The 19,946-nt window shown below is 42.9% G+C and overlaps 1 protein-coding gene across 1 annotated transcript in view; it reads right to left on the minus strand.

Annotated features, from left to right (window-relative positions):
- LOC121571678 (mannosyl-oligosaccharide 1,2-alpha-mannosidase IB-like) overlaps positions 1-11,804 on the minus strand; it is a 114,442-nt gene extending 102,638 nt beyond the window's left edge. Inside the window, exons 1-3 of the mRNA XM_041883281.2 lie at positions 11,279-11,804; positions 10,874-10,930; positions 9,776-10,245 (exon numbers count right to left, since the gene is read on the minus strand). Coding sequence (XP_041739215.1) covers positions 9,776-10,089 — 314 coding nt within the window. The 5' untranslated portion in view covers positions 10,090-10,245; positions 10,874-10,930; positions 11,279-11,804. The remainder of the gene's footprint in view (positions 1-9,775; positions 10,246-10,873; positions 10,931-11,278) is intronic.
- Positions 11,805-19,946: the final 8,142 nt, after the last annotated feature.

Raw genomic sequence — 19,946 nt, forward strand, 5'->3', positions numbered from 1 at the left:
GTGCTGCACCACCAGCCATGCCGTCACCCCCCTCCCGTCCTTTGTTTTTGAGAAAGCATTGTGTTCCAGTCAGACATGTAAACACAAGCGAGTGTTTCTCTCAAGGAGGCATGTTGTCACCATTAGCGAGCTGGAGCTGCTGTAGACTGACAAACAGATACAAAGTGAGAGACACTCCAACAGGCGCTGACGACTGGTGTCTCACACACTCTGCGCTGCTTAGGCAGGGGCTGGCACCGTGACACTCTGTCGTCCCCTAATGAGCAGGATCCTGGAGAGTCTTCTCCTCCATTTGTCACAGCCTGTGTGACGGTGCACCGAGTCCAGGATGATCCAAGCCTCATTTACTGTTTCAGCCACGGGCCCTGTGGTTCACTCACAGCGGAGTCTCACTACCGCAGCATGGCGTGTGTGTGTTGTACTAAATTGATCAGCTTTTCAGCCATGTGCTCTGTATTCATGGCTTTTTGCATGGCTTCTAGCGTTTCAGACATGTTTTCCTCTAGGGCTTTGTATAGCCATCAACATCTTTCAAACATGTTCAGGCATGATCTTCATGACCATTCATTATAGTCTAGTCATAGACATATTTCAGCCATGTATTTCTATGGCTGTCTTTTCTTCTATGGCCAAGAACACCTCTCAGCCATGTTAGGTGATGTTCTCTGGGGCTTTATTGGGGGATGTTCTCTAGGGCTTAATTTGCGTTGCTCCCTCTCAGCCATGTCTGTCTCTACCCCCCTCCTCCTCCTCCTCCTCCTCCTCTTCCTCCTCCGGCAGGCAGATATGCAGTGTGCTCCCAGTGCTGGAGCTCCGACTTCATTAGCCAGAGCCGCAGGTGGGCTCTGTGATGACATTGAATAACTATGGCTGGCAACCGCACAGCAGCAGTTACAGGCTACAGCACAGTAACATTTAGGATCAGGATGTACCACACGCACTGTTTACGGCTTGAATACAATCTGGGAACGGTCAGAGACACACACACAAACACAAAACCATCTATAGCAAGTCCATAAGAATCCCACATCAAGGGCCATTAAGTTGCCTAACCATTTCATGATGGCAGAAACTGGTAGAGAGAGACCTGAGTCCCTGAGAGCTGAGTCCCTGCTAAATGACTAAAATGTCAAATAGATAGAGGGAGAGAGGAAACACCAGACAGAGATCGAGACAGAGCTCATGTTTGGCTCCAGGGCCCAAGGAGCCATGAGGAGAGTAGAGACTAGAGAGGGAGCAGATCCTCTCTTTGGGTCATAAGTGAAACACACAAAATACATTATTGGACAGCCAGCAACGCTGACCCCGGTACAGTGTATTCACAAAGCGATATCCCTGCGATGTGACACAGTCTTTCACCATGGATGCAACCAACTTAATGTGAGCTCCCCTCGTGCAGCAACACGTTGCGCTGCCAGCTTTCCAACAGTCTAAGAGGGTGCAGCTGTGCACTACATGAGGAGGAAAAACAGGAGCAGATAAGAGACAAAACAAGAGGGGAAATGAGACATAGGGAGCTGATCTGATAAAAACACAACAGCATGTTAATAGAGATGGATGGAAACAAAAGCCTTCCCAGTGCTCTGCATGGCGTTCGCAGTTACACCGATTTCACATGAGAAAAAACCCTTGAGAGAAGAAGCAGCAGCATAGGCCTTTTAGTAGTAGGCCTAACCATGTATGATGAGATAGTGGTGCCCATGGTGAACGTGAGGTGTTTAGCTAGACAGAGCCAGTGGATGAGAAACCCAGTTAAGAAGTTCAGTCACACTGTAGCCTCCTACTCAGTGTGATGGGCTGATTGTCAACTGATGTTTCACCAGATCGTCAATCCAATATGTTTTGCTTTATGAGCACCTCTGCGCAGAGATGGGAGAGTTGTGTATGTGTGCGCATGTGTATTAGAGTGTCTATGTGGATGTATTATTATTATTCATGGTTCAGTGCAATGGCTCTCTCAAAATACAAACACAAAAATCTGCAGATGTTTCTAGTCATACGCTGTGTGTCTGACAAGGAGAATGAAGCGAGGAACAGAGGTATGATTCCTGAGATCACACTAATTATGATAAATCAGCAGACTGGGGTGTCAGGCCTAACTATGATCCACAGGTGCTAGCCTGCCATGCTAAATGTAGATGCATAGGAGGGCAAGGCCACAGCTGCTGTATACATGCCAACTATTGTTGGGGGAAAAAAATTTGATCGTTACCTATCAGGATATTTTTTGTACGACATATCGTATTGTTTTGACAATATTGCTGTATTATTTACAGTGAGGGAAAAAAGTATTTGATCCCTTGCTGATTTTGTACGTTTGCCCACTGACAAAGACATGATCAGTCTATAATTTTAATGGTAGGTTTATTTAACAGTGAGAGACAGAATAACAAAAAAATCCAGAAAAACACATGTAAAATTTTTTATAAATTGATTTGCATTTTAGTCAGGGAAATAAGTATTTGACCCCTCTGCAAAACATGACTTAGTACTTGGTGGCAAAACCCTTGTTGGCAATCACAGAGGTCAGACGTTTCTTGTAGTTGGCCACCAGGTTTGCACACATCTCAGGAGGGATTTTGTCCCACTCCTCTTTGCAGATCTTCTCCAAGTCGTTAAGGTTGAGGCTGACATTTGGCAACTCGAACCTTCAGCTCCCTCCACAGATTTTCTATGGTATTAAGGTCTGGAGACTGGCTAGGCCACTCCAGGACCTTAATGTGCTTCTTCTTGAGCCACTCCTTTGTTGCCTTGGCCGTGTGTTTTGGGTCATTGTCATGCTGGAATACCCATCCACAACCCATTTTCAATGCCCTGGCTGAGGGAAGGAGGTTCTCACCCAAGATTTGACGGTACATGGCCCCATCCATCGTCCCTTTGATGCGGTGAAGTTGTCCTGTCCCCTTAGCAGAAAAACACCCCCAAAGCATAATGTTTCCACCTCCATGTTTGACGGTGGAGATGGTGTTCTTGGGGTCATAGGCAGCATTCCTCCTCCTCCAAACACGGCGAGTTGAGTTGATGCCAAAGAGCTCCATTTTGGTCTCATCTGATCACAACACTTTCACCCAGTTCTCCTCTGAATCATTCAGATGTTCATTGGCAAACTTCAGACGGGCCTGTATATGTGCTTTCTTGAGCAGGGAGACCTTGCGGGTGCTGCAGGATTTCAGTCCTTCACGGCGTAGTGTGTTTCCAATTGTTTTCTTGGTGACTATGGTCCCAGCTGCCTTGAGATCATTGACAAGATCCTCCCGTGTAGTTCTGGGCTGATTCCTCACCGTTCTCATGATCATTGCAACTCCACGAGGTGAGATCTTGCATGGAGCCCCAGGCTGAGGGAGATTGACAGTTCTTTTGTGTTTCTTCCATTTGCGAATAAATCGCACCAACTGTTGTCACCTTCTCACCAAGCTGCTTGCCGATGGTCTTGTAGCCCATTCCAGCCTTGTGTAGGTCTACAATCTTGTCCCTGACATCCTTGAAGAGCTCTTTGGTCTTGGCCATGGTGGAGAGTTTGGAATCTGATTGATTGATTGCTTCTGTGGACAGGTGTCTTTTATACAGGTAACAAACTGAGATTAGGAGCACTCCCTTTAAGAGTGTGCTCCTAATCTCAGCTCGTTACCTGTATAAACAGACACCTGGGAGCCAGAGATCTTTCTGATTGAGAGGGGTCAAATACTTATTTCCCTCATTAAAATGCAAATCAATTTATAACATTTTTGACATGCGTTTTTCTGGATTTTTTTGTTGTTATTCTGTCTCTCACTGTTCAAATAAACCAACCATTAAAATTATAGACTGATCATTTCTTTGTCAGTGGGCAAACGTACAAAATCAGCAGGGGATCAAATACCTTTTTCCCTCACTGTATGCGCTAGTTGGCTTTACCTGCACCAAAACTCCAGTATTTTTCCTTCATAGCTTGTTCTCCATCTTCTTTTTAAATTAAAACGTGTTTTCTCATGGCTCTCTTGTCCCTCTGCAGCAGACATATGGTGAACAATATGTTTGGAACATCAAATCCCAACCAAATCACAGTATCGAAAAGCAATACATATAGAATCGTGAGAATCACAATACATATAGAATCGGCACCTAAGCATCGTGATAATATCGTATCATGAGGTCCCTGGCAATTCCCAGTGCTAGTGCCAACACACTAACAGTGAATGGCAAGGCAATAAGAGATGAAGGGGTTACCATGGCAATAAACCTGATTATCGGAGATGCATTGCTGGGTCTGAGGCGGTTTATGCAATTACATTTACCTGTGGCTTAGTGCAACCACAGCTCTGGCATTGGGTTTCCTCTGGCAGAGACTGATGCACCTACCCTCGGAAGAGGAGCACACGGACTCTGTGAGTAGGCTATTTCTCAATAAATGAATTGATCCCAACCCTGTTAAGGGTGGCTCTAGCATGATGACACTGGTTGGGCAAAATGTTCCTTCGAGGGACCAAGTACAATCTCTTACTGACTTGGAAGACAAAGATGTTCCTTGTTAAAAAAAACGGAAGTGTCCTCGTGCAATGGTTTGACCTGCATTTTATGGACAATAACATTAATGATACCTACGAATTTATGAGTGTTCTTTCCCCAAATCTCTTTGCTGAACGCTGGCTGAACCCTCCAGATAACTAGATGTGTTGATAGGATTCAAAACAAACTGACTGGAAACAGGTGGTACCGAGCAAATAACATCTAAACATATTTGATTTCTCAACTCATCCTCAACCTTATAACATTCAACTCAACCATGGACATAAATACATCAAAAACACAGCACACCGTAAATATAGAAAAAGCGATTTCTAATGTTTAGGAGAGTATACGATAGTATGAGCAAAAAGCATGTAACTGATCCAAGGACTCACTCCTTTACAATATGGTCAATGCATTCTAGCACCTCCCACATTCCATTCCTCTTCATATGGGGTTTTTATTTCCGTTTGACTTCAGTTTGACTTCTGGCCCGTCGCGATGCTTCACTAACTCAGAGAGGGAGGAGATGTCACTAAACAAGGATCAAATTTGTTGAAATTACTAAATGGTGAAAATTGTAGGAAACATTTTTTACGAGTGTATCCACAGCATTACCAACACAAAGCTGACGCTAGCTAGCTTCTTTTAAATTTAAATAAGATGGCTGATAAGCTAGCTAGGATTAGAGCCTTCTGGCTAGAATGTAACTTATGGTTGTTATTATGCTGTGTAACAGAGCAAAAGGTCTATGTACTTGTCATTTGGTTAAGACTAACATTAGTTTAAGTTGGCTAGCTAGCTAATGTTTTGAGGAGAACAGGCTAGCTCCCTGTAGAATCTAGACATGCGGGAAATGGATCAGATGTGCAGTTGCTTTCATCTGGCTGTTGCAGTGCCCAGACAATGTTAGAGCAAACTGCTACGGAGATAAAAAGGTAAGATTGACATTTTATTGGCTTGCTAAATAAGCTGCTTTTCCTGAAAATGTCTCTGATAAAGCTATTTAGTTGTTGTTCTAATGCAATGTCTATTAAATGTTACAACCACAACATTATAATCAAGTAGTCAAGCATCTGCTATTTCTCTGTAAAACAACGTTAGCCAGAAGGCTCTGATGATAGCTAGCTAAATCAGTCAAGTCTATAGAAGAGGCTAGCTAAACTAGCAACAGCTTTGTAGTGGTTATGTTGAAACACTCGTTAAAAAATATATATCTCACAAGCGCATTGCTGTAGCTTTTAAAGTTATGTGAATGTCATTTTCTAATTTTAACGAATTTGATCCATATGTAACGAGATCTCCTTGTTGGCAATGCCTGACAAAGCACTGGAAACGGCTCCCCCGATATGAAGAGGGCTTGGAACGTTCAAGCTTGAAATGTGCATTGAGGGTATTCAATATCGCCGCCAAGAAACTGCACCCCCTTCGGCAACAATGGGCCGATCCCAACCGAGTACAATAGAGGGAGCGAGCCAAACCAGATGTGGAGCTAAACAGCATAATATGCCCACTTTCTAACAAGGCACTAACCCTATCAGTCATGAGACCCCAGCAAAAATCGGCTTTTCATTTATCTGACTTTAATTATCTGCATGTCCAACACTTATATTTAGCCTCACAATTAAGTGTTTTACCGTTTTCTTTTCAGGACAATCAGGGTTACAAGCAGAACAAAACAATTTGACAAACAGTTGCATTCATGAGTTTTATTGACAAATGCCAATAAAATAAATAAGGTCCGCCAAAGCAAAAACCTGATAAAAATTACATTATATGAATGCTGTAAGTACAGAAATTGTTTGCTCACTGGGAAATTAATAACCAACTAGTCAGTGACCACTGTGTGTCTGGAGCTTGTGACCCAAACTATGTGAGCTTATTACAGTATTATAGACACTATGTCCTGGGATTTCCTATGATCTTCTATGTAGAAGAACCCCTTACCTTCTAACGACTCGTGTGGCTTGTGAGTGTCATAGAGCAACACGTTTCATTTTTTGTTTTAATCACTTAATAATTCATCAACAAAATGTGTATCAGTAAAACAATACAACTAATTGATAGGTCTACCTTTACTTGTTACTTCTGTGAACCTTCATTATCCTCCCTCCTCATGAGGGAGAGAAATTAGAAAATATCTTAAAGATATGTAGGTTTTTGGTAACAGAATTTCAAGGCACAAGACAATGTTTCTTAAACTTACAGAAGACAGAAACATTTCTCCAAAACAAAATATAAGTGTACTGTTGATATTAGTTGGCAGGGGTCTTACTTCTACATTATTGTGTTTCTGTAAATGTTTCTGCTGACTAACTGGTCAACAAACGGTTAGATTTTTCCCAAACAGTACAATTAGGTGACCAACAGAAAATAATATGTACGCATACCAGGAACAGACCTTTTTCATTAAGAGCTTAATGAAAAACTGCAACAATTGCAAGCCTATTGTCTTACAGTCAAAAGGCCATAACCTATTATTGAACATGCAACTGCTGGAATGAAGCATTTACTAAAACTTCATTTTCAAACATTTGCCAAGATGCAATTCGTGGGAAAACACAGTTTTAAACAGTGCACCTAATGTGAGCGGTTCCATATGTGACGGATTAAAATCTCTGTTAGAAACGTAGAAAGAGGGGGAATCTAATAGCAACCACTAGGATGGGTTGTTAATATGACTAGGATTGTGCCTTTGGCTTCTGGACAACGAAATAAAGTTGATATGATAAGCAATAGAATAGGAGAAAACTGAGGATGGATCGACAACATTGTAGTTACTCCACAATACTAAACTAAATGACAGAGTGACAAGAAGGAAGACTACAGAATACACATATTCCAAAAATTGCATTATGTTCGGGGCAAATCCACACAACACATCACTGAGTACCACTCTTTACATTTCCAAGCATAGTGGTGGCTGCATCATGTTAAGGGTATGCTTGTAATCGTTATGGACTAGGGAGTTTTTCAGGATAAAAAGAAATGGAATAGAGCTAAGCACAGGCAAAATACTACAGGAAAACCTGGTTCAGTCTGCTTTCCAACAGACACTGGGAGACAAATTCACCTTTCTTCAGGACAATAACCTAAAATACAAGGCCAACTATACACGAGTTGCTTACCAAGACAACATTGAATGTTCTTGAGTGGCCTAGTTACAGTTTTGACTTAAATCTGCTGGGAAATCTATGTCAAGACTTGAAAATGGCTGTCTAGCAATGAGCAAAGGACAGCAACCAACTTGACAGAACATGAAGAATTTTTAAAAGAAATATGTGCAAATATTGTACAATCCAGGTGTGCAAAGATCTTAGAGACTTGCCCAGAGAGACTTACAGCTGCAATCGCTGCCAAAGGTGATTCTAACATGTATTGACTCAGGGGTGTGAATACTTATGTAAATTAGATATTTCATTTTCAATACATTTGCAACAATTTCTAAAAACATGTTTTCACTTTGTCATTATGGGGTATTGTGTGTAGATTGGTTTAAAAAAATTATAATAATACTCTTAGCTTTCATTTGACATGCGTCTATGAACTTCACGTTGGTGCTCATGGGTCCTTTTTCATGGAAATGACCCTCACTAACACACGATGATGATGTTTTGGCAATGGCTGAGTCAGCAGCTTAAAATGCAAAGTCGAAAACATTTCATGAGCTGTGAGTGACAAAAACACAGGAAGATAAACTCTAAACAAACTAATGAATTGTTTCAAAATTCTTCATGTAGATGAACTATATCCCATCTCCTCAAACCCCACCTGCTAGGCATATTCCAGGGACCGTATGAGTTGGAAGTGATGCCATTCTGTCTCACACCGACGCCTTCTTGCAATGCAAACTCACCCATCTACAGTCAGACTGAATGTATTTTATTTCAGAAATACAAAATAATAACTACTGCAGTGTTGTTCACATTGACGTCGTGTACCACATATGATCCTGGCCTCGTCTCTTCCCAGACATCAAACGACAATAAATAAGCTATTGCAAGTTTTCTGACAAATTAAAATGTGCCACAGGGGAGGTGGTAGCAACACTGAGGTCCCTGCTGTATGAGGCAGAGAGAAAGCTTTAACATTTACTGCTCTCTACAACTAATGACCGTTTCCACAAATGTCCGCACCTGTAGGGACAAATCCGCCTTACCCACCTCACTCACAGGCAAGAAGTAAACAGGGACTCTGCTTTTTGTGATGATAATTTACAGGTAAATCTAAACATTAAAGTAGGTTAAAACGGGGGGAAGAATTATATAAGGGGCAAGCTAGTTACTAAAATCTTAAAATGCTAGTAGTGCCCTACTTTCATTCTGTGTGAAGCCATTACACACACACACATTTATATTCCGGACTCTGACATTGCTCGTTCTGATATTATTTTTGGGATTTGTGCACACAGAAATAATTAAGAATGAACACCACCACCGCTCTTCACGCTGAGCTGGGATAGGACTACAAGGGTGTGTGTGTGTGTCTTCATTCACCAGTTAAATGAGTTGAGCACAGTCAGTAAAGGCCTATGTCAGTGATATACATCCTGCACACAAAGCCATTAACCAAAGGCTAGGTGTGAGATTTTAAGGGTAACCCAGATGCAATAAGGCTAGAGGAAGCTCTTATTGTGTTGGTTTCTGTGACACTCCCTCACCCCTAGGTGTTTTGCACCTGGCTATTTAGTCATGACACAGTGCTCAGGTTGCTCTTGAATAAGACCTGTGGACACACATTTTGCTGGAGATAAGGAACAGACATACACACAGACAGGCAGACAGACAGACAGACAGATGGACAGACGGACAGACAGACGGACAGATGAGAGAGAGAGACACAGAGAGAGTGAGAAAGATATATATTATGTACAGTGCCTTGGAAAAGTATTCAGACCCCTTTGCACATTTTGTGTTACAAAGTGGAATTAAAATCGATTTGTCATTGTCAAAAATATACACAAAATATCATGTAATGTCAAAGTGGAAAAACATAATTTTTTGTATTAATAAAATGTAATAACTTAAATATAGTCGTTGCATAAATTCCTTTTAATCTCACTTTGTAAGACAAAATGGGTCTGAATACTTTTGCAAGGCCCTGTAAATCCTACTGATGGCCCAATAAGCTGCTGAGTTCTACATAGAGGCGCAGAGAAAAAAGGTTACAAGTCAGACATCTTTCTTCAAAGCTTTGTAGATTGCACTTTTGTAGTGCATTTCAATTCACACTGACGTGTAAAGCAGAGGCAACAACACAAGATAGGTGTGCTGTCCTCAGCATCTCTTACCTGTGTCTGTGTTCATCGTGGCCCCCCTGTCCATGTATGACCACTTGTCCACCAGGATGCTTAGCCTCCTTGGGCGCCTCGATGTGGGGAATCAGCACATCTTCCAAGCCCAGGTCAAAGCGCTTGTGTTTTGAGTTGTCTGGGAGGAAGAAGAAAGCTCCAAAGCATAAAGTGATGAAGGCACTGAGGATGAGGAGGAGGATAAACTTCTCTGAGAGCCTCAGAGTGGCCCTGTGGTGTGGGAAAGAAGCGGCGCCGGGTGACAGGGTGGGTATCCTGCGGCCCGACAGTGGCAGTAGAGCCGGCGTGGTCATGTTGGACTGTGGAAATTAACTCAGGGTGGACATATGTCACGGCTGTATTATCTGCTGCTGTATTATCTCATTCCGGCGGTGAGTACGTGTCCAGAAATCAAGTATTGGAGTCCCTCAGTGAAGTGACTGGTCACCAGCGAATTGATGGTTGTTATTCTGAAATTGAAGGAGAGAGTTATGAGGACAGAGCAGGTATGTTATTGGTACATACCGTACGCTCTTTGGTTCATTAGCCTTAACAATACCTGTCTTCACAGTCAGAATAAACATCACAAAATATAACACTGAGGTTCTTAAATCAGTAATACCAAGTCATTAACCTTACAAAAGACCTAGGCACTTGCGCATCTGACTTTGGGATTAACTGTATTTTTGATAAACACAATCTCAGTTAGTCCATAAGGATTAACTGCCCATACAGAATGTACTGTATTCATTGATCGCAATTATGAAGCACAAGGAAACGTTTTCCAAGGAGAGTCGGCAAAGAAATGTATGTCAACCCGGTTTGAAAAGGGAAAGATACTTTCAGGTCCGCAGGCTAAAGGTTACATCAAATAGTGATACGTAGCTAGATGGCAAAATCACCTGCGTGAGCGCGTGATACCATCACACCACGCCAACAATGCACAACACCTCCACTTGTCAGTGATATCCCTGAAATCTAATGCGATACATATTTCCATTGCAGTAACTAATATAATAGTGTAATAGTAACTGTAAGCAAAGTAAGTCACAATAAAAAATATCTCATCAGCATAATTGTGGAGGAAACAAATCTTACCGTGCAAATTCTGTCATTCTGATCCATGTTATTTGGTTGTGATCCGAACGCTATGAGCTTGATAAACAACGACAGAATCAAAACCAACTCGACACAAATAACTAGGAATACGGTCAAGCAATTGTTTGTTAATACCTAGCTAACACATATTGTAAGTTAATTGAGCAGGACACTTATTAGGCTTTCAAACAGTGAAAAATGAAAATCTGAGATTGTCGCATCATCGACAATGTTCTAATACCGATATAAATTCTCCCGTGACCATTTCAATAGTAGCAAAATAACTGTTAAATGATAACTAGTTAGCTAGTTATGTTCCTGTTAAATTATGTGCTTAAAAATCGGTATTGTCTTGCTAGCTTGTATGAATATTCCCAATATATTGTATTTTATCAGCTTCCTCACCCGGGCCTGCGTCTGATGTCGCGCGGAGTCTCCACAGAATACCAAGTTCATCCGCTGAATTGACAGGCTTGGCTAGCCATCTAGCTAATAAAATTACTAAAGGAGAAACGCAATAACATTAACTTAGCTAGCTGATTAAACACATAGATGTGCACCCGCAATATTTTATTGTAATATTAGCTAGCTACGTTTCTCGGATATGTTGAGGTTAGGAAAAGAGCTGGCCTGCTAAAGACTGCGCCTTTTTCTGTAAAGGCATCTAGCTAGCTAGCTATCCTCCTGATGCGGTCCGTTACGATGTTTCGCCTCTGCTGCATCACCTCAATAATGCCTTTGAGTAAATCGGTGACAGACATGCATCCTAGTCCACCGTTTCCAAATAGCCGTGTTCAGAAATGTCTTCAGGTAGCTAGCTATCTATGATTTAATTGGGTAGTTTTGCCTTCCCTTTGCTCATTTCATTGTCGATAGCTCTACAGCTATCTAACTAGCTAGCCTCTATCAAAGGATGTTGATACTGCTGCAACTCTCCAACGAACTACGGCTCCTCCCACAATCTCCAGCATCGACTACCCAGCCTGGTACATTTAGGGAGCGTCTATCAATTACGAAGGTCTTTTTGCAACGTGTATGTCTGTGATTTAGCACTGACTGTTCTTTGTAGCTAGTCCTTGTATAAAAAAATAATAATTATGTGAAAGACTACAATGCACAATGGATGAATATGGATCCAGCAATTAGTGCTTTACAAGGTAGCCTGGTTCAGTGTTTCCCAACCAGGGGGCTACTTGGCCTATCCACAGGGAGTACTTAAGACTCATGAGACCATAGGCTTACTGAAAATATGAACATGAGGGGTCAGTATGGAAGCTCATTCACTCCACGAAAAAATTAATAAAATGTTAGATAATATCTAAAAATGTCGAGATAGTAGAACATACTTATAGGAAATGTTTATTCATTTGTAACATTGTGTGGTGATTTCAGAGGTGGCACCACATAACACAGACACTGGACTTTTTATTTGCAACTCTGCCTAGGTCAGCATCCCGGAGTCGCCTCTTCACTGTTGATGTTGAGACTGGTGTTTTGCGGGTACTATTTAATGAAGCTGCCAGTTGAGGACATGTGAGGCGTCTGTTTCTCAAACTAGACACTCTAATGTATTTGTCCTCTTGCTCAGTTGTGCACCGGAGCCTCCCACTCATTTACATTTACATTTTAGTCATTTAGCAGACGCTCTTATCCAGAGCGACTTACAGTTAGTGAATATATATATATTTTTTTATACTGGCCCCCCGTGGGAATCGAACCCACAACCCTGGCATCGCAAACACCATGCTCTATCAACTGGGCTACATCCCTGCCGGCCATTCCCTCCCCTACCCTGGACGACGCTGGGCCAATTGTGCGCCGCCCATGAGTCTCCCGGTCGCGGCCGGCTGCGACAGAGCCTGGATTCGAACCAGGATCTCTAGTGGCACAGTTAGCACTGCGATGCAGTGCCTTAGACCACTGCGCCACTCAGGAGACACTCCTCTTTCTATTCTGGTTAGAGTCAGTTTGCGCTGTTCTGTGAAGGGAGTAGTACACAGCGTTGTACGAGATCTTCAGTTTCTTGGCAATTTCTCGCATGGAATAGCCTTCATTTCGCAGAACAAGAATAGACTGATGAGTTTCAGAATAAATTCTTTGTTTCTGGCCATTTTGATCCTGTAATCGAACCCACAATTGCTGATGCTCCAGATACTCAACTAGTCTCAAGAAGGCCAGTTGTATTGCTTCTTTAATCAGCACAACAGTTTTCAGCTGTGCTAACATAATTGCAAAAGGGTTTTCTAATGATCAATTAGCCTTTTAAAATGATAAACTTGGATGAGCAAACACAACGTGCCATTGCAACACAGGACTGATGGTTGCTGATAATGGGCCTCTGTACGCCTATGTAGATATTCCATTAAAAATCAGCAATTTCCAGCTACAATAGCCATTTACAACATTAACAATGTCTACACTGTATTTCTGATCAATTTGATGTTATTTGAATGGACAAAAAAAATGCTTTTCTTTCGAAAAACAAGGACATTTCTAAGTGACCCCAAACTTTTGAATGGTAGTGTATGTTCTACTACCTCGACATTTAGAGTTAGTATCTCGTAAGGTTTACTTAATATAAAAAAATGTGTACTTAGTATCTCGAAATGTTGAGATAGTATTGACATACAAAACAAAATGATGGCGGGAATGAGCTTCCATTCTTCAGGGGTACTCTGGGCAGAGCAAAATTCTGTTGGTAACAGAAAAAGGTTGGGAACCACTTGGCTAGTCCTGGAAATTCCAGACCTAGGGCCCTCGGGCAACATTGTTAACATTGTGGGAGACAACCCATCTGCCTAGGGAGACTATTTGCAAGGCCTTCAGTTAAGGGTAAGGGAATTATGGGAAAGTGGACGTTTTTTGAAGTGTCTAAAACAACATTGTAATTTTGTAGAAAGACATTTAGTGGACACAAGATGATCCTAGATCCAATAAAATACACTCTCTTTTTGCCTAGCGTGGGGGAAACAAAGCGCACAGTTAATCATCTCCAGTCTGTCAGCTTACAATCAGAGTGCTACTTTTGATCCCGACTCCCAGACCAAATGTGTTTTCTGCCCACTTTTACCCCAAGTCTGAAAGTATCTCTTCAGTCTTCAACTTTAAACACAGTGTATAAGGTATGATAATGGTTGTGTTGTCTTGTCTGCCCATTTTACAGTATGTCAGATTTCTTGACACATCATGAAGTAAATCCATCTTGAAACGTGGTCACGTCCTGCTGAGTGGGGGGGGTGGAGCCCAAGTCAGTCAGTGGGTCCTTGAGCTGCCATTATCTCGGGCCCCACTCCGCACCACAGGGTGGATTTATGTGACACCCCTTACTGAGTGAATTAGTAGTGCAGTGCTGTGGCACAGAGTGTGCCGTAATCACTGTAGAGTCCTCTTTGGAGACGCATCATGTGAGTCATGCTCGCTCACAAATTGTACATTTGTGTGGCTGGCTCTCTGCCTAAAAAGACACCAAAACAAAAATGCTGAGCTGACACAAAAGGGCTGACACCTTTAAAGCCATACCAAGTTCCGGAGGGAGGGGGGCCGTTTGCTTCGCTGCTCCTCTGGTTATCAATGTCAGAGGGGTACGAATCATTGGCCTGGAGAGGACACATGGTGAACTTTAAGCCCAACAAAACAATGCAGCAAAGACAAAGTGCTCATTACAAACACTTCAAGAGACAAAAGAAGTGTGGAGGGGGGAAAATAAACAAAGAGAGAACAAGTGAGAGAAAGAGAGGGTGAGGGAGATTAAGGTTTAGAAAGATGAGGCCTTGGTGCAGCAAATGAAACGCCATACTCCAGCAGGTAAACATAACGTAATGAAACAGCATCTGACTTTGGAGCGCCGTGTGAACGGGAGGGTGAATTACGACAGTTTAAACCCAGTCAATAAAGTAGAGTACCATCAAACAACCCAGTGGATCTGTGCCAGGGCAAGAGGATAGGCTCCCATGCTACGTCAGAGAGGGTATCTGTCAATTGTATGTTCCGGTGATGATAATATGGGGAGGGGGTTGGTGAGGGTTACTCCATATCTGATGTTCCAGTTAATGGGGTGTCTCTGTGCCATCCTATGGTGCCAAGAACACAGATGACGAGTCCCAGGTGATGATGTGACATGACGGACAGGTGTACTAGATAAACAGAGCTCCACAAACAGGACTGGATGGGTGGAGTTTGGAATCAGATGCTCTGATGGAGACTCAGTCAGTCAGAGCAGTGTTTGTGGGGATAATTGAACTGTCTAGTATTCAGGAACTCTGGCTTCCAGTATATTTCTGGCTCTTTTAGGCCCAAGTATCTGTAGATTCGGTCCTGTATGGCCAGGTTCATAATATTGCCTGGAGATTGCCATGGGGCACTCCACTCTCCTGTGTGATGTAGGGTCAATTTATAGCTATGTAAGTACGTTAGAGTGATGGATATGGCTCTGGCCTGTCTGAAATCAGGTTACACTGTGTTCAGAGTGACCCATTGTCGGAGTCTTTATTTATGTCACACACACACACAAAGAAAATCATCTCTGACTCTACTCATCGCACCATGGAACAATAGCTACAATGCAGTTGATTCCTCCTGCTCAGTGTACTCTATCTGGCCTATGTGCTGTATCCATCTGGTCCAAAGGGAATTTACTAATATGTTACCCAAGTTGGGCTGGAAACTGGATTCTACGATGAACAAGTCTAACACAATGATACCAGTCAGCTTTTCAACCAACAAATAGTGGTACAGCTTCCACGTAGGCAACATCAACAACTGTAAAACAAACTAAACATGGTAATGTAATGTAACGGTCATTGCATTATTACTCATTTCTAATAGAGCGTAATTAAATAGGTATCACGCTTGATTAGGCACTGTCCCCACTAATAACTATTCTCTAAGGCGCTCTTGTGTAATGGAATATTTCCATCAAAGAGATGGTATGATGGGCTGATATAGGAGTAAATAGCACACTACTGTCATCAAGTGGTGGAGAGAGGAACTGCAGTGACAACAAACTACCACCCTATTGTGTATTCTAAACCATGACTACATTTATTATGAATGTAATGCTTTGTATTCAGGATGGAAACCTCACAACTGTTGTTAATATTGTACCGACACATCATCAAGTGATGCCCGTGTGATTTTTTTAAGATGAAAGAGAATGATCTTTCAAATACATAAAAGGCACAAAGTCAGTTTGGTGATGCCAAGTAACATGCTCATGCAAAACAATAGAATCGACAGAATAGTTAGAGTAGTAAAAGTAGTGGATCTCCTTAAAACAACAAAGATTGTTTTGTGTAGTGTGTTTAAAATCTACAGCTTGTGTATATATTATATAGAAAACGTGTCATAAGTAATGCTGCCTCTCAAGTTCTTTTTTTTGTTACATTCATTCTTCTCACTTTTAGCCCCCCACTGTACCACTTCTTTCCCAGTATTTCGTTAATCATCTGAAAGGGTTGATTTGTAGACCCATGTCTGGTGGTGGTAGGGGTGTCCTGGTCCTGTCCCTCAGAGCTCCACTGTCCTGAGATGGCCCCGGGGCGAGCCTGTCCCTGTCCCCCCCACTGCTGTTACTGTTCCCCCCACTGCCATTATCACACTCCGGGGCAGGCACTCGGATGCCTCCACCACACTGCCACAGCACGACCAGTGGTGTTTACCAGGGTGACCCTTATGGCCGTGACCAGAGCCCTGGAACCCTCCTGCACACACAAAAGGCAAGAGTGTTAATATTCATAGTTTTGTACCTGATATTTTCAGAAAGGAGTAAGAGATTAAAAGCAAAGCTATCGTGACCGTTGTGCAAATGCTTAGTAAATCTGTCTGGTGCTTAATGTCATGGTGGACAGCGGACACACACTTCAAGACTGACAGACACAGACTTACTGTTACCTGATGTGACTTGTCCACTTAGCGCACCAGACAAAGCACATTTCCCATTCTGCACATACCTAGCATACCGCTCCTGTAGTAGCCTTTACTCTGCTGCACCTAATTGGCATACTGCCCATAGAGGACATACCTAGCATTGTCCCTGCACCAGTACTAAACTCAGCAAAAAAAGAAATGTCCTCTCACTGTCAACTACATTTATTTTAAGCAAACTTAACATGTGTAAATATTTGTATGAACATAACAAGATTCAACAACTGAGACATAAACTGAACAAGTTCCACAGACATGTGACTAACAGAAATGGAATAATGTGTCCCTGAACAAAGGGGGGTTGAAAATCGAAAGTAACAGTCAGTATCTGGTGTGGCCACCAGCTGCATTAAGTACTGCAGTGTATCTCCTTCTCATGGACTGCACCAGATTTGCCAGTTCTTGCTGTGAGTTGTTACCCCACTCTTCCACCAAGGCACCTGCAAGTTCCCGGACATTTCTGGGGGGAATGGCCTTAGCCCTCACCCTCTGATCCAACAGGTCCCAGACGTGCTCAATGGGATTGGGATCCGGGCTCTTCGCTGTCCATGGTAGAACACTGACATTCCTGTCTTGCAGGAAATCACGCACAGAACGAGCAGTATGGCTGGTGGCATTGTCATGCTGGAGGGTCATGTCAGGATGAGCCTGCAGGAAGGGTACCACATGAGGATGTCTTCCCTGTTACGCACAGCGTTGAGATTGCCTACAATGACAACAAGCTCAGTCCGATGATGCTGTGACACACCGCCTCAGACCATGACGGACCCTCCACCTCCAAATCGATCCCGCTCCAGAGTACAGGCCTCGGTGTAACGCTCATTCCTTCGATGATAAACGCGAATCCGACCATCAACCCTGGTGAGATAAAACCGTGACTCGTCAGCGAAGAGCACTTTTTGCCAGTCCTGTCTGGTCCAGCGACGGTGGGTTTGTGCCCATAGGCGACGTTGTTGCCGGTGATGTCTGGTGAGGACCTGCCTTACAACAGGCCTACAAGCCCTCAGTCCAACCTCTCTCAGCCTATTGCGGACAGTCTGAGCACTGATGGAGGGATTGTGCGTTCCTGGTGTAACTCGGGCAGTTGTTGTTGCCATCCTGTACCTGTCCCGCAGGTGTGATGTTCGGATGTACCGATCCTGTACAGGTGTTGTTACAGGTGGTCTGCCACTGCGAGGACAATCAGCTGTCCGTCCTGTCTCCCTGTAGCGTTGTCTTAGGCGTCTCACAGTACGGACATAGCAATTTATTGCCCTGGCCACATCTGCAGTCCTCATGCCTCCTTGCAGCATGCCTAAGGCACGTTCATGCAGATGAGCAGGGACCCTGGGCATCTTTCTTTTGGTGTTTTTCAGAGTCAGTAGAAAGGCCTCTTTAGTGTCCTACGTTTTCATAACTGTGACCTTAATTGCCTACCGTCTGTAAGCTGTTAGTGTCTTAATGACCGTTCCACAGGTGCATGTTCATTAATTGTTTATGGTTCATTGAACAAGCATGGGAAACAATGTTTAAACCCTTTACAATTAAGATCTGTGAAGTTGTTTGGATTTTTACTAATTATCTTTGAAAGACAGGGTCCTGAAAAAGGGACGTTTCTTTTTTTGCTGAGTTTAGATGTGGCCTCGCCGAGTTCCACAGATAATTGTATATATTATATTTCCCATTTCAAACATTCCTAGCCAAGTACTCTGTAGTCTGCTGTACCTACCTGGCATGGTACCGGTGCAGCCACAGCGCGCCTCCTTAGAACCCCCACTGGAACAGAAAGAACAGCAGTGGAACGTGCCGCCGGACCTTTCTCTTCACGTTTAGGACAAAAGGGGAACCCTAGAGGAGAAAAGAAGTGAACGGAAATTAATGACAGAAATGACAGTAGGAATAATTGAATCGAAAATGGAAATACAGGGGCATGCTGACCCCTGTCCCGGGGTTGGTACAGTACCTTAATGTGTTGGGCCTTGACACAGAGTAGAACCCTGGCTCCACGGGGGTGTAGTAGACGGAATAGGAGCCATCACTGTTATCCACCACCGCCGCCTCCAATCTGCTGCAGAGAACACAAGTAACACTTTTCTTAACCTTTTCTCATAGTAAAACTTTCAAAACCATGTATGACACCTTTATTATAGCATAAGCCTACTCCTTTACTCACATATATACTCACACACGTGAGTGTATATGACACACGTATACGCCCATACTCACAAACACGCACACACACTCTCACACACACACACAGCCAATGCTGCTGTCCCATGTACACAGAGACTACAAAGCACAACCCCTCTTTGCCCTCAAAACAGCCTCAATTCGTTGGGGCATGGACTCTACATTGGTGTCGAAAGCGTTCCACGGGGATGCTGGCCCATGTTGACTCCAATGCTTCCCACAGTTGTGCCAAGTTGGCTAAATGTCCTTTGGGTGGTGGACCATTCTTGATACAAACCGGGAAAGGGAAAGTGTTGAGCGTGAAAAACCCAGTAGCGTTGCAGTTCTTGACACAAACCGGTGTGCCTGGCACCTACAACCATACTTAAATATTTTGTCTTGCCCATTCACCTCTGAATGGCACACATACACAATCCATGTCTTTATTGTCTCAAGGCTTAAAAATCCTTCTTTAAGTCGCTCTGGATAAGAGCGTCTGCTAAATGACTAAAATGTAAATGTAAATGTACACTGATTGAAGTGGATTTAACAAGTGACATCAATAAGGGATCATAGCTTTCAACTGGATTCACCTGGTCAGTCTATGTCATGGAAAGAGCAGGAGTTCATAATGTTTTGTACACTCAGTGTATATAAAGACATTAAACACTGGACACTTCCTGTTCCTTTTATACTATTTTTCACACTGTGTTTTCGTATACAGTGCCTCGTATACAGTATTCATACCCCTTGACTTATTCCACATTGTGTTGTGTTACAGCCTGAATTCAAAACGGATTACCTTTTTTTTTTATCTCACCCATCTACATACAATACCCCACAATGACAAAGTGAAAACCTGTTTTTAGAAAATTTTGCAAATTTAGTGAAAATGAAATACAGAAATGTACATAAGTTTTCACACCTCTGAGTCAATACTTTGTAGAAGCAGCTTTGGCAGCGATTACAGCTGTGTCTTTCTGGATAAGTCTCTAAGAGCTTT

This window comes from Coregonus clupeaformis, chromosome 29 (assembly GCF_020615455.1).
Source record: "Coregonus clupeaformis isolate EN_2021a chromosome 29, ASM2061545v1, whole genome shotgun sequence".
In the NCBI taxonomy this organism is placed as follows: Eukaryota; Metazoa; Chordata; class Actinopteri; order Salmoniformes; family Salmonidae; genus Coregonus; species Coregonus clupeaformis.